The 14,150-nt window shown below is 38.4% G+C and overlaps 2 protein-coding genes across 3 annotated transcripts in view; one reads left to right on the top strand and one right to left on the bottom strand.

The window, feature by feature from the left end:
• Positions 1-772: 772 nt before the first annotated feature.
• On the top strand, positions 773-5,758 carry LOC108978723 (probable 2-oxoglutarate dehydrogenase E1 component DHKTD1 homolog, mitochondrial). Its single transcript, XM_018949133.1, has 13 exons — positions 773-984; positions 1,942-2,065; positions 2,228-2,414; positions 2,526-2,769; positions 2,850-3,011; positions 3,103-3,176; positions 3,245-3,738; positions 3,811-4,078; positions 4,138-4,555; positions 4,626-4,949; positions 5,104-5,292; positions 5,369-5,454; positions 5,542-5,758. The coding sequence occupies exons 1-13, from the start codon at positions 858-860 to the stop codon at positions 5,641-5,643; spliced, it is 2,799 nt and encodes a 932-aa protein (XP_018804678.1). The 5' UTR covers positions 773-857; the 3' UTR covers positions 5,644-5,758.
• A 588-nt stretch (positions 5,759-6,346) lies between these two features.
• Positions 6,347-14,150, bottom strand: part of LOC108978721 (chaoptin) — an 8,677-nt gene continuing 873 nt past the window's right edge. The window contains exons 2-20 of one of the 2 annotated variants that reach the window (XM_018949131.1): positions 13,697-13,933; positions 13,527-13,593; positions 12,803-13,449; positions 12,556-12,731; positions 11,583-11,717; positions 11,292-11,523; positions 10,993-11,211; positions 10,701-10,922; positions 10,244-10,318; positions 10,087-10,180; positions 9,901-10,031; positions 9,732-9,845; positions 9,522-9,664; positions 9,313-9,454; positions 8,876-9,234; positions 8,382-8,805; positions 7,932-8,173; positions 7,659-7,845; positions 6,347-6,588 (exon numbers count right to left, since the gene is read on the bottom strand). In XM_018949131.1, the coding sequence (XP_018804676.1) occupies positions 6,487-6,588; positions 7,659-7,845; positions 7,932-8,173; positions 8,382-8,805; positions 8,876-9,234; positions 9,313-9,454; positions 9,522-9,664; positions 9,732-9,845; positions 9,901-10,031; positions 10,087-10,180; positions 10,244-10,318; positions 10,701-10,922; positions 10,993-11,211; positions 11,292-11,523; positions 11,583-11,717; positions 12,556-12,731; positions 12,803-13,449; positions 13,527-13,593; positions 13,697-13,933 (3,948 nt within the window). In that variant the 3' untranslated portion in view covers positions 6,347-6,486. The remainder of the gene's footprint in view (positions 6,589-7,658; positions 7,846-7,931; positions 8,174-8,381; positions 8,806-8,875; positions 9,235-9,312; positions 9,455-9,521; positions 9,665-9,731; positions 9,846-9,900; positions 10,032-10,086; positions 10,181-10,243; positions 10,319-10,700; positions 10,923-10,992; positions 11,212-11,291; positions 11,524-11,582; positions 11,718-12,555; positions 12,732-12,802; positions 13,450-13,526; positions 13,594-13,696; positions 13,934-14,150) is intronic. The other variant, XM_018949132.1, reaches the window with a different exon arrangement.

Below are 14,150 nucleotides of genomic sequence, written 5' to 3'. Positions count from 1 at the left end.
TACTTTTGTAACGCCCGTTTTAAAAGCCCCGTTATAAGCAAACACACGCTCACACTTCTTCGCGATACTCAAAAAATTCTTTATTGTTATTACTTACTAATATTATAAAACTGATCCCAACAGTACTCCTTGACACATTTCAGTACCAAGAGCTGCATTAGAGTACATTAGAAAATTAGTGTTTGGCATCACTCAACCTGCGTWGGTGAACCACTCTGAAATGAATTTCACCACGCAACAAATTGTACACATTAGCACTGGGCGTTCGTTTGGACTCCAAAGTAGCGCTACAAAAAAAAAAGCGCTACCCCAAATAATTTTTTTAGATCGTATCACTATAGTATATTTKTAGCTGTCATACAAACTGAGAATGCAAAGTTTATTTACTTCCAAAAAGTTCCGGAGACATTTTCTTAGAATTAGGATGTTGCCTTCTCTGAAACTTTTCGGAATGATTTTTTCTACAGCCAACTCTCAGACCTGAAAATTATTTATTTTATTTAGCAGTTTATTAAGAGGGCAAKAATGCTCAAGAGCACTTGTTGATTGAGTTCTTTCGTGAAGCATAAATCTAAATATGATCTCAAAACTGTTTGGAATTCTCTTTGGACAATCTCTTATACTCAGTGACGGGCGGTGCTCACTTCTTAACGCTCATTCCAAACTGAGAACTTCGAAGCATTCAATGAGAAAAGAAAATAGTCCGCTGATAATGGAGACGCTTTACCAAATAGTAGACACGCATCTCATATCAGTATTGAATCATCTGAGCTGAAGATCGCTCATGAAATATGTATATTAGTATTTCTAATATTTTTTAAACAGTAAAATTAAAATTAAATAATAGTAAAGTGAAAATGTTGCGTCAAATTACAGCTGCGCGCCATACCCAAACGTTACTCCTTCAGCAGGTACATCGCAGAGGCTACCAAAGTGAGAACGGTGTCTATGGTTACAGGCCCTTGCCTAAACGCGTCTTTCGAGGTATTTACAAGCCAACCAATAACTAAAATGATCAAACAAGAAAATACATTAAATATTTACCATAAATTTGGCACAATATATGTATATAGTTCCTATTCTTTTAGTCCGCGCAAGTAATCAGCTCATGCGGTTATTCATGTGATAAAATCTCTACATGATTGATAAGCTAATCACACTGTGTATTAATAGATGTGGTTCAGCAGATATACATTTGTATATAAATCTATRTTTTGTGCGCAAACAGTTGAAGTTCTTTTTTCACTCATTCGCAAAATCTAAGAATCTGTGAAAGCCAGTATATATTTTGTTATGGTATCAAGACCCCACGCATTTTTGTTGTGTTGTATTTATTTGCTTATCAAACTCGAATACACAATTTATGTGAGTTCTCTTTAATATTCTTTTAAGTTTGATAAGATTATCCAGCGCTCGCTTTACTCTTCTCTTAAATTAAKAACGCTGCATATCCTCCCAAAACTAAACTCAGCATTTTTCAAAATCAATGGTATCGACGAAATTTAAGGGCATTTTTCAATTAAACGTCATGCAACATAATCCATGTAGATAAAAAAAATTGAATTACACTTTTATGAAACCATTCAATACGGATGTGTCTATAGAAAACTATTAGYAAAAAGTAACGTATCTGTAACTAACTCAGTTCGTACTCCTAACACGAAATATGGATTTACATCTTAGAAAAGAGAATTTTATTGAATGTTGTGGTCTCACATTGATAGCTAAATAAAGAGATACTTCTTTCTAACTCGGACTTTCGATAGACATGAATGCAGTCAAGTATAAGCAGTAAATTGTTTATAGAAGAATCAGCTAAGATTGACTTGTGAACATAATTAACAAAAATTTAAATATAACTTAATACATTCCTAACAATTTAAAACCAAAATAATAATTTAAACCTTGATTACATATCAATGTCAATCTTTTCATCCATAGTGCCTAACGAAGTGCTGCAGTCGAGGAATGCCCAAGGCAATGTTTATCGTTGGATCGAGGCCTATCGCAAGCATGGCCACAAACTGGCCGCTATYAACCCTATCAGCATCAGAGACCAGCAAAGGTTGTTATCATAAGTACTCGAACATACACACTTTCTCTTATCCATTATATACATAGGTACACAGTACAAAAACCTATACATCCATATAATCCTCATTTGACATGACATTCTTCATTAACCTGGAACATAAACATTTAAATAAATAATACGYCACATCCACAGCATCACCATCGATGAACTGAACCCTGAGTTTTACGGGCTTGCTCTAGATAATTCCGTACARTCGCAGGGTTTAATAAACTTACCTCAATTGGGCACAGGGAACCCTGCAACCGTAATAGAATTGGCAACGTTGTTGAAGAACATTTACTGTGGCAGATCGCTCAGTGCGGAATTCGACTACATTGAGGTAATATTTTGCGGCTGATCCTCGCTTATGCACTAGTTGTCTATTCCAAACTCTCCTCGACCCTTTGCCCATGGTTTAACAATCTTTTCTAATTAATGCTAATTGCAATAGAACCTGGAGGAGCGCGAATGGCTATCGAGACATTTTGAACAACTCTCTTTTGGATATCAGCAGCAGCAGCCGGGTTTCAGCTTCTCAGGGGAWGCGCGTCGTCAGATTGCCGAACTTCTGGTAAAATCGCAAACGTGGGACAATTTTATGGCGATTCGATTTGCAAGTGTTAAACGCTATGGCGGAGAAGGTGCCGAAAGTCTACTGGCCTTCTATTGGCAATTGTTGCGTACCGCTGCACAAAGTATGTTAAAATTAGAACAAAATTGTTTCCACCGACTCAGATATATGTTAACCTTTACTCACCTTTATTTTTACCATTAGATGGCATTGGGGATATTGTTGTGGCAATGCCGCATCGTGGACGTATGCCTCTCCAAACGACGATGTTGAATATGCGACCAGCAAAAATTTTCCACAAGCTCAGCGGCGARTCGGAGTTTCCGGATGATGCACCGGCTATGTCTGATACTTTAAGTCATTTCCGTACGTCGCTTTTTGAGTTAATGTTTTGAATAAATCAAATCCATAAATTATTTTAACCTTAACTCTATTGTTGTACTATTTTCATACCTAGATACTTCCGAGGACCTGGACGTGGAAGGAAAGAAGATACATATGAGTTTAATAAGAAACCCATCGCATTTGGAAGTGAGTGAATATCGTCTAATTTTATCCTAGAAAGCTTTTCAATTTTTCTYCCTCACATCCCCCATTAGGCAGCAAATCCTGTGGCCATGGGCAAAACCCGCTCAAAACAACAAAGCACYCGTGATGGTGCATTCAGTGATGATCACTCGAAACCCTTTGGTACTACAGTACTCAATGTTCTCATTCATGGTGACGCCGCATTTGCTGGTCAAGGTGTTAATCAGGAATGTCTAAATATGGCCTACGTACCACACTTTGAGGTGGGTGGCAGCATACATCTGATTGTGAACAATCAGATTGGCTTTACAACACCCGGTGACCGAGGTCGATCCACCGACTACGCTTCGGATTTGGCCAAAACCATTCAAGCTCCCGTTTTRCATGTGAATGGTGACAATCCCGAAATAGTCGCCTTAGTAACGCAATTGGCAATAGAATATCAAAGAGAATTCCGCAAAGATATATTCATTGATATGAATTGCTTTCGTCGTTGGGGACATAATGAAATGGACGATCCAACTTTTACGAATCCACAAGTTTACCAAATCATACACAATCGCAAGTCGGTTTGTTAAAAGTATTCAAAATGTTAACACAATAAATCTACTAAGAATTATTCCGTTCCATATCATAGATCCGTACCTGATTTGTATGTGGAGAAATTAATAGAGGATGGAGTGCTCAACTCCGAACAGGCAAAATCRATGCGTTCTGATTACTGGAATTATTTAGATTCCGAATTGGCTATATCAGAAAGTTATAAGCCCGAGGCAAATTACTTTAGGAAGCAATGGACCGGTTTAACAAGTGCATCAGATAAACTCACCATCTGGGACACAGGTCTTGACTATCAACTACTTAACTATATTGGCCACCAGAGTGTTTTTCACCCAGAAGATTTCGTAAGTTTTTTATTCAAATAATGAAAGCCTACTAAACTACTTATAATGTCGTGTTTTAGAACGTTCATCCGCATCTGTTGAAAACCCATATTGAGGGCCGACGAAAGAAATTGGATARCGGCGAAAAGATCGATTGGTCCACAGCGGAAGCCTTGGCGATCGGCAGTCTTATGTATCAAGGCCATCATGTACGCATTAGCGGGGAGGATGTGGGACGTGGAACCTTCTCTCATCGCCATGTCATGCTGGTCGATCAAAAGACCAATGAAATGTTCATACCATTGAATAGCCTGAAAGGTGGGAACGGCGGCAAACTAGAAATTGCACACAGCATACTTTCCGAGGAGGCTGTGTTGGGCTATGAGTACGGAATGGCCATAGACGATCCGCAAAAGTTAATTATTTGGGAAGCTCAATTCGGCGATTTCGCGAACGGTGCACAAATAATAATCGACAATTACATAATAACAGGCGAGAGTAAGTTTACATTRAYTAYATAATAAATGTATGCCTARCAGTTCTTGTTATGCACGTTGTAACTTTATAGCCAAGTGGATGGACTCAAATGGCTTGGTGATGTTGCTGCCACATGGCTACGATGGCGCTGCATCCGAGCATAGTTCCTGTCGCATTGAACGCTTTCTGCAGTTGTGTGACTCCAAAGAAACCGCACCCGATGGTGACAATGTMAATGTGAACGTTGTTAATCCCACCACTTCGGCTCAGTATTTCCATCTGTTGCGCCGCCAATTGCTGCGCAATTTCCGCAAACCTCTCGTTGTGGTCGCCCCGAAAATAATGTTACGTCATCCGGCTGCCACATCCACATATGTTGACTTCCAGCCGGGCACACATTTCCACAATGTGCTGGGTGAGCTATTCTTGCTTGTGGGATTTTAAAATTAATTAGGAAACTTAATTAACAATATACTAGATCATAATAAATATTTATTTGAGTGGAGTTCAGATAACTCACTAGACAACAATGTAGCACTACATTTTCGCTTTTGAATTGTATTTCTCAGGTGACCCAACTGTTGTTGCTGACCAAGTTCGTAAAGTCATAGTCTGTTCGGGCAAACATTTCTTTGTGCTAGATGAAGAGCGCCAAAAGAGAGGCATCACCGATACGGCCCTCATACGGCTTGAGTCATTATGCCCCTTTCCAGCCTATGAACTGCAACAAGAGATAGCTAAATACACACAGGCAAAGAGTACGTAAACTTCCATCAAACAACCGACATGTAGCTCCACTCAACTACTTACTATGTTCTATTTTCATGTGTACAGCYTTTCTTTGGAGTCAGGAAGAGCACCGCAATATGGGCGCTTGGAGTTTTGTACGCCCACGTTTTGAGTGCTTGATCGGCAAACAGGTACATACATACGTGCATGCATTTACGATATATACGTATTTGCCATAACGAATTTCCAACTACAATTACTGAYTAACTTTTTCCCAGCTAAAATACGTTGGCCGGTCTGAAGCAGCTACCACAGCAACTGGCATTGGCAAAGTGCATAAGCGAGAGATGGAAGAAATTGTTACGAACTCCTTTAACTAGCCTGTATGTATCAGACTGCCAAAGCTTTCGGTCTGATGACTGAAATCGATTATTGCATTTACAAACGGAATTCGTATCCTTTAATATAGACTTCTTTTGCTTTAAAACTACTTAACTTATCGCGTTTATTTTCATATTCACAAAACTTTTAGCTCAACTAATAGTGGTTTGTAACATCCAAAATCAACTCAGTTCAGCTCTTCTCAAGTTGTTTAACTTATTGTTAACTTTTTTTTTTTTTTTTTTTTTGTAATATACGTTCATGAAATTTATCACGAACAAAAAGAAAAAAACAATAAAGTTCTGTTTAAATATTTATTTTAAATACGAAAACATTTAGAAATAATGATTTTAAAATTATTTAAGCAATAGCATTAACTGAAGCCATAAAAACAGGRAAGCTTAGGTACTTTAAAAACAAATTAGAAAACTTATTTCCATTAGAGCTGGGAATAAATTTCGATTCAATAATACTATACTTGTACATGTACATATATGAGTGCATTACTTGTGTTTAAGTGCTTTTAATTTCCATTATCGCAACTTTGGTGAAACAAAAATATGCTCATAATAATTATAATTTTTTAAGTTSATCCAGCACATTCAATTATCGGTTAAACTACAAAAACGCTACGAATCCAATTTCAGCTGAGGTCCGGGAATTGTACTTTATTTTGGGTTTCATCGGGTAGCACACTTGTTCTCTATTCGTTCCATCCTCTTTTCGCTTCACCTCTTTTTACTTTGATATATCTTTACTGCTCTTTAAAGCGGATTGTCTCCGTATACCTTCTCTAAGGTTTTGTAAAAATCTGCCGACACTTTGAATGCGCATCTCAACAGTCACATCCAGAAAACGATCATTAGTAAGGCTGTGATTAGCAGAATGAACGTTTCACGACAACCTGCATTATCCCATCCACATTCCAAATCGAATTTCAGGGCCTGAGGATAGAAAAATTAATTATAGATATTAAAAAAAACCCGCTATTATTTTGAGTTATCTTGATTCTACCAGTGCAAGATTAAACCATCCTATTATATTTGAACCGTAAGTTAATATTAACCAAAAGCTTTTCTTTACGAGTTTTGTTGTCAATTAATACGTGTTCCGACGAACCCAAATTTTATAGCACTGTAGTTTTATTCTCCTAACAGTTCTTCTTACGGTCATATCGATCTACATCAGATCGTTTTTTTTTCAGTTTAGTTTTTTTTGGAAAGAAAGTACAGTATTATTTGTGTTAGATGGTGGGTGACCTGAAATGAAGTACAAAGCTTCGAAAATGGTCACAAGAAGTATCTCAAGAACATTTTATACCCTTGCAACATGTTGCTCCAAAGTATAATATTTTTGTTCGCCTAACGGTTGTGCCTATCACCTAAAACTATATAYATATATGATCAGGATGACGAGCCGAGTTTAAATCCGGGTGACTATCTGTCTGTCCGACAGTCCGTTAAAGGTGGAATCGATAACCACACCCTAAGTTCGATAAATCAATAATTAAAGAAGCCAAACACATGAAATTTCACACTCAGAATAATTACCCCGGGTGTCAAACGTGGACAATGGCCRGGGTCATGACTAACCGATTAGCAATTTGAGCAACATTTTTCCAATATTAAGTTATAGCAACACCTGAAGGTATTTCCCCAGCTTTGATTCTTGGAATTTGCAAACCGCTACAGAAATACATTGAGGCTAAAGATAGTTAGAACAAAATTTATAAAGTCGAATTATATGAATACCGTTGTGACTAATATTCTACGATCGCAARAAATATTTAAAGATACACTTATTAAAGATAAGATTAATCCGTCAACAAYCTCCCAGCTAGCGTCCCTATATCGWACATCGGATAACACATTTCAATGAAACTTCTTACTGTTTGGGCACTATACAGGTGTGGTATTATGGTTAATAGAAAAGCTAATAAACCTCAGCATTCGCATCCACAAAAACTGCTTTCAGTCATTGCCTTTTTAATGGCATTAAGATATTAAATTCTTACTTCCATCAACTGCTGTCCGCCTTTGTTATCACATCGGGTCTCGCGTAGATCATCATCGTGGTCGTCGCAATTGTGTCGCCCATACACTTGGCAAGGTGAATTCATAAATGTTCTGAACACAGCGTCAGTCCAGGTTTGTGACGAGCAAATGTACTGCCTTCGTTTGCGCTGCCAAAACTCTACCCAACTGAAACGCAGAATATAAACGAAAAAATTATTGAAAGCCATAAAATTTGCATATGTACTTTCTGTTAACAGATTGTGGCTACGAACCCCAAATCACAATCGCAGTTCAAATCGGAATCGGACATTTTAAGTTCGGTGAGAAAAACGCTGTTCGGCAGAAAAGGTACATTCCCTGTATTGGGATTTGGTACCTTTTTCAACATACGATTGTTGTAGCGTATATCCAACGATATATTACGGACCCGTCCCATATGTTTGAAGAAATTGGTCGGTATCTCCTTCAGTGTAGTGTTAAATAGTTGAATATATATGTATGGCGACCTCATGCCCTGAAAAGGAGAAAAAGATARTAAATCGTGATGAGTGTCAACTTCRGCAAGATGATGCATTAAAAGAGCGATACCACTTGGAACGAAGAGTTCAGATGCTTAGATAGCAAAATGTATTATAAAAAACAAAATATAAATGTTATATACGCCAGTACCCYAAAGGGTCGTTTTTATATAAAAATCATCTTTAAGAATACTCAGAACTAACCTTCAAAATGCGTTCATTGAGGCTACTAAACTGCGGACCACTGAAAGTTATATTCGTCAACTTCGATGGTAGATGACCCTCCATTTCGCGCGCCAAATCAGTGGGTTGACCCATCTGTACCTGCTGAATGTCCTGATTCGGTCCCGAGCCCTTCTTTATGATTCGAGTGAACGGTTGCGGCGCTTCAATCCAAAGTTCACGTACATTATGATGGTGTCGCAACAAATGAGGTATATTGAAATGCTCCAAATGCGAGTATGCGGTAAGTTTGAGCGAGCGCAGATGTGGCAATGAGTCTAAACAACCATATTCGAAGTAGTGCAAACGAAAATTGGAGATGTCCAACATCTCCAAATCCTCATTGACACCATCGAAACTATTATTATTAAGCGAGGTGATYGGATTGCCCGAGAGCATCAATTTCCTGTGAACGTTAAATCAAAAAGCAATAGTAAAAGTACAGTGTAACGGACTATAGGACGTCTAAGACAAACCTTAAATGTGGCAGTGATTGTGTCATTAGCGGTACATTAGTCAAGTCATTATTGGACAAATCTAACATGCGCAAATTACTCATGTTGAAGGCCAACTCTTGCGGGATCGACGGCAATTCGTTATAACCCAGTCGCAATTCACGCAAGTACTTTAAGCGTATCTCGGGAATAGTGCTCAAAGAAACATTCTCCATTCCTAGTTTAATGAGTGAATTCTCCAAACCCATAAACGACTTGTCCATCACTTTGAGATCACGGTTGTGTGAGAGGTCAAGTGCAGCGAGTCGAGGCATTGTGGCGAAAACTGCGTCGTCTATCCGCAGCAAGTAATTGTAAGATATGTCCAGGAAGCGCAGAGACTATAAAATTATTAGAATACATTAAACAAATTCATCACGACTACCAGGTATGTCGTATCTCCCATAAGTTATACAAACCCTGAACTTATTGGATAAGTCCATGCTGTGTATAGTTGAAATGAAGTTATTGGATAAGTGCAGCTCACAAAGGGTTAGAGCGGCCAAGCTGGACAGCGATGATGAGGGTATTTTGAGCAGCATATTGTGCGAAACGTCCATTCTGTTAGGAAATGAAAAATACAGTTAACGTTCCTGAATAAGTTGAATGCATTGWATTATATTTTTACTTTTCCATGCCGCCATTATAGAAAAGATTGTCAGGCAAACCTCGTAAATGGTTATGTGACAGATCGATAACGCGCAAGGCGTAAATGGGTTTGAAGATGTCCTGGGGTATGTCCGTTAGGTAATTGTGATCCAGATATATTAACTAAGTAATTAAAATATGAAAAATATTTAGTTTCTAAAAATAAATGTATATGTTTCATTCCACGCACCTGCAGCTGCTTGGTATTCTTAAACGCATCGAAATCCAGCTCGCGTATACTATTATAAGACAGGTCCAACCATTGCAGATGCGGCATATTACCGAACACATCTCGCGTTGCATTCTGTTGATTTGCTTAAAAGATTATAATAACATTTTTACGTTTTTTAGACACTTACCATCAGTGAGTTGTAGCCCATGTATAGGTGGGTCAATGAAATCTCCGCTGGCCGGAAGTAGCCTGGATGTATCAAAGATATGTTGTTGTGTGACAAGTCCAATAACTTTATATTTGAATGGTGCATTGAACCTGGAGACAAAGCTGGTGATTAAAGTGCTTTCAAAATCCGAACTGAGATTCTTACCGTGATCAGCTCGCCCTGCCCACGAACTATTGTACATTAGCATTTTGATTTGATTATGGCTCACATTTACATTGAGAGTGGATAAGGTGCCCACCTAGAAGTTAATTCAATTCGTTTTTATGTGGGTATATCTTTTCAAAAGTGATGGGTCACTTACTTGGTCAAAATAGTCGAAGTTGAAATTCGGTAAATTATTGAAAGCCATGTCGAGAATTTCCAATTTGGGTAAGTTCTGTTTTATTAAATATAGTACCCATTAATAAACAGTCRGGCAGATTTTTCAATAAGGAAACGCCTAGCAATCTAGATATGTGGAGCAGATACGCAACCAAAAATGGATGCAACGAAACTACTTAAGGCAGTTTTGACCGATTTCGAAGAAYTCGATTATTTCGATTTTCTAGACAGGGGTTCGTAGAGGTTACACACTCCGAGATTATCTTATTAAAAGTAAAAGTAGCTAATTTTCAGCTTTCTCTAGCGGATCAGACTGGGCAATATAGTGTTCGTTTAAAAACTTAAAAAGTGAATTACTTGCAAATAATTTCATTAATATTACTACGAATATAGTACTGCTGTAAATATATGGACCAGTTTTTATGAATATTTTATACCTGGAAGGACTCATCAGCTAAATTATTCAGTTTATTGCCGCGCAAACTGAGGTGTTCCAGCTCATCCAAATTCATAAAAGCTCTTCGTTCGACACGTTCAATCTTATTGTCGTCCAAATGTAATTTCCTCAAAGCCTCCAGGTCAAAGAATGTATGTTGCGACACTTGCGTTAGGTGATTGAAGCGTAGCGATATCTCTTCCAATTTGGAATGGATGTCACCCTGTCAAATGAAAGAACATAYATATCCACAATGCATTTTTTCTCTAGATGWTCAACTCTCAGATGTTTACTTGGAAAGTGCCCTTCATGACCTGCTCGATGCGATTGTCGTGCAGTTCCAACAGCCGCAGATTTTTCAAGAAGTGGAAACTGGTATCGCTCATGCTGGTGATTTTGTTGTTACTAAAGTCCAGTTCTTGYAGCGAGGTCAAATGACGCAATGGATCGGCCGGCAGCGCCGTGCCCGTGAAGCCATGCGAGATTTTTAACGATATCAGAGAGTGACCAATCTAGGGCATCAAAATAAACGTTSCATGTGTTCACGTAACATATTGAAAACCAAAWCGTAATTATTCAAAATGCGGCTTACCTCRTGAAATGCGTCGTTTTCTATTGTTTGTATACCGTTCTCGCTGAAGTCCAAATGCTTAAGGCCTCGTACATGTTTGAAGGCATGTGATTGTATGGTCGCGAGTGTGGCGCGAGTGATTTGTAAATCYTCTAGYTCCACACCGAAATCCTTGAAGTCGTCCGGACCTATTGTTGTGGCACTACCCATGCGCGACATTGACAACGAACGCATATTCCGCATTCTGGTCATACTTTTTGCAAATAAATACAAATGTTTTTGCTGCTAAGCAATGTCAAATGCGAGACTTACTTGCGTAGAGTCTGAAGATTTGTTGGGTCGTTCTTATCTCCGCTTAAATCCAATTTGAGCAGGGTGTACTGCATGGCGTTGAAAGTCTCCAGCGGCTGCTCGATCTTGATCTTGTTGTCCCGCAGGCTAATAACTCTGCATTAGGGTATACATGTATATATATGTAAATATGAAAGAGACATTAACCATTTACTGCAAATCGCTGTAGTGGATTTGTGAAAKCTCCGGAGATTCAACATACATTATTTATAAAAAGAAATCAAACTTATTTGCTAATTGGGAAATTCACCAAGCTCTCGTACTCTTTGCACGCGTTTGTCAGTTAGTGTGTAAAGATTTGAAAAGTGGTCAAAAAGGTCACTTAGTAATCGGCAATACCGGTGGCTGAGTACCTAACGGTATATGGTAATTACCATGCCATTATATTTAAGTGCCCTGTATAACAGTCAGCAGAAGCCATATTGTWTACTTTTAACAATGTGCAAATATTTCCACCAATTCGGTCGTCTGCAAACGTTTCTTGCTTAGTTTTATTTTTCACTGCGGTTGGTTGATCAGTACTTTCCATAGGTTTCGTGAACCATTTATAAGTTGAAGCATTTTTTTTTTTTTTTTGGTTTGCGTCAACATATTGCGGCAATCGGATTAGAATGACAGTGAATGCAACACGGCGCCGTCATCTGTTTCGCCTTAGTAGACTACGCTCGCAATACTCAAGCGCACACACGAGCTGTTGTACCACTTTTAGCCTCCACATACCAACGCCACAGCTCATGGAACACATCAATGCTACTAGTATGCCCACTCATATGCGCATATGCTAGTAAATATGTAAACTATATACATACATATGTGTACCTATGGTTTTGTATGACGTATTAACCTCAGGAAAGTATTTTAAGCTTTGCTTTCAAAAATAAGTAGTTTGCTACCCCAACCCTTAATGGGTAACCGGACATTACCTCGTACTCACCTTAACACATCGAAATTGTTAAATAGTTTGTGATGTAAGTGCGTTAAGTTGTTGCCCGACAGATCCAGRATCTGCAAACTGTTGACTAAGCTGTCGAAAGCCAGCGGCGATACGTTAGTCAGGCCGCAGTAACGCATATAGATCTCTCTTATTTTGGCCGGTTTGAAGGCGTCCTCCTAGGCGTACCATATGAAGAAGTATAATCAATATTAGGCAGATATTATATTGATTCCAGCTAATCACTCACCCTAAGAGTGTGTATGGGATTACCATCGAAGAATGTCCTGTTCACAATATCGAAGTTTTTGAATGAATTTGGTGGCAACATATCAATGTTATTGTATTCTAAATGCAAATTGTCCAAATTAAGCTTTGTGGCGGATTTTATGTCGTATGTATCGTTGCCACCCAAGGACCATATCACATTATGGGATATGTCCAGAGTACGCAAACTTTTTAAAGGTCCAAGCGCATCATAAGGAATCTCGGAAAGAATATTGTCGGTCAGTAAAAGCTTGGTCAATCGCGGCATTCCATCCACAAAGACATTAGGATCAATTTCAAACAAATTGTTGCCACTCAAATCCAATGTTTCCAATATAAGTAAGCCCGAGAAGCTATGTGCCATCAGCATAGATATGCAATTATCTCGTAAAATCAACCATTGCAGTGAGTCCTCAAGGCCACGAAAAGAGTCGTGCTGCACATGGGTGATATGGTTGTTTCCCAAATCAAGGTGGCGCAACTTCTGAAGATGTCGTATGGACTTTGAAGGTATCTCAACGAGATCATTTTGAGGTAGCAATAGCTCCCAAAGTGACCGTTCTAAACCGGTGAAGGCATCGTCAGGTATTTCCGTCAAATGATTGCCACTTATTTTCAATCGATACATGCCTGAGAAGTTCGGAAAGAMATTTGAATTACAAAATAATGTCAATATGTTTAGATCTCATGGGTAAAGAGTTCCTAACCTGTCGATTGCAAGAAATATGATTCTATTTCCCGCAAACCGGTGTTTTCCATGTGTAGCGAAAAGACCTTATATATAATATAATTTGGATATAAAACAAATAAACCGTTATCGCAAGTGTGTAAATTTCCTTCAATAAAAATTCTTGTTTGCTGATTTTTCCGTTCTTACCTTCGATTCGTTCACCATTTTGGGTAACGCCGGAAATGGCACGTCTTTACAGTGAACTATACCTAGATCCGGCGCYGATTTCGAACACGTGCAAAGTGCGTTTTGTGTGCATGGTGGATTGCGTGAATCGTCCATTTCGTACATGTGCATCGAGGCGCGGGCCAAGGACATCCATATCATTATCATAAGCGTTATGATGAGGAAGGCATAGCCGAATTTGAAGAAGAACTCCAATCCCTAACAATAATATTCGAAATCGATATTAGAACTACAATATATATTCTATACTTTTTGTGAGGTCGTGTCACATATCGAACTCATGTTATTATTGTAGCTACAGTAACGAAAGCTCTTATACWATCTTAGTATAATGGCTATTTATATTTATTAGTCTTGTCAATAAATACAAATTTCACATCGAGTCCTTGTTTTCGAACAAAGCTTCAACTAAAAA

This window comes from Bactrocera latifrons, unplaced genomic scaffold (assembly GCF_001853355.1).
Source record: "Bactrocera latifrons isolate USDA-ARS-PBARC rearing strain unplaced genomic scaffold, ASM185335v1 scaffold_126, whole genome shotgun sequence".
Lineage (NCBI taxonomy): Eukaryota > Metazoa > Arthropoda > Insecta > Diptera > Tephritidae > Bactrocera > Bactrocera latifrons.
Note: the sequence above shows the minus strand (reverse complement) of the source record. Positions and strands in the feature narration are given on the sequence as shown.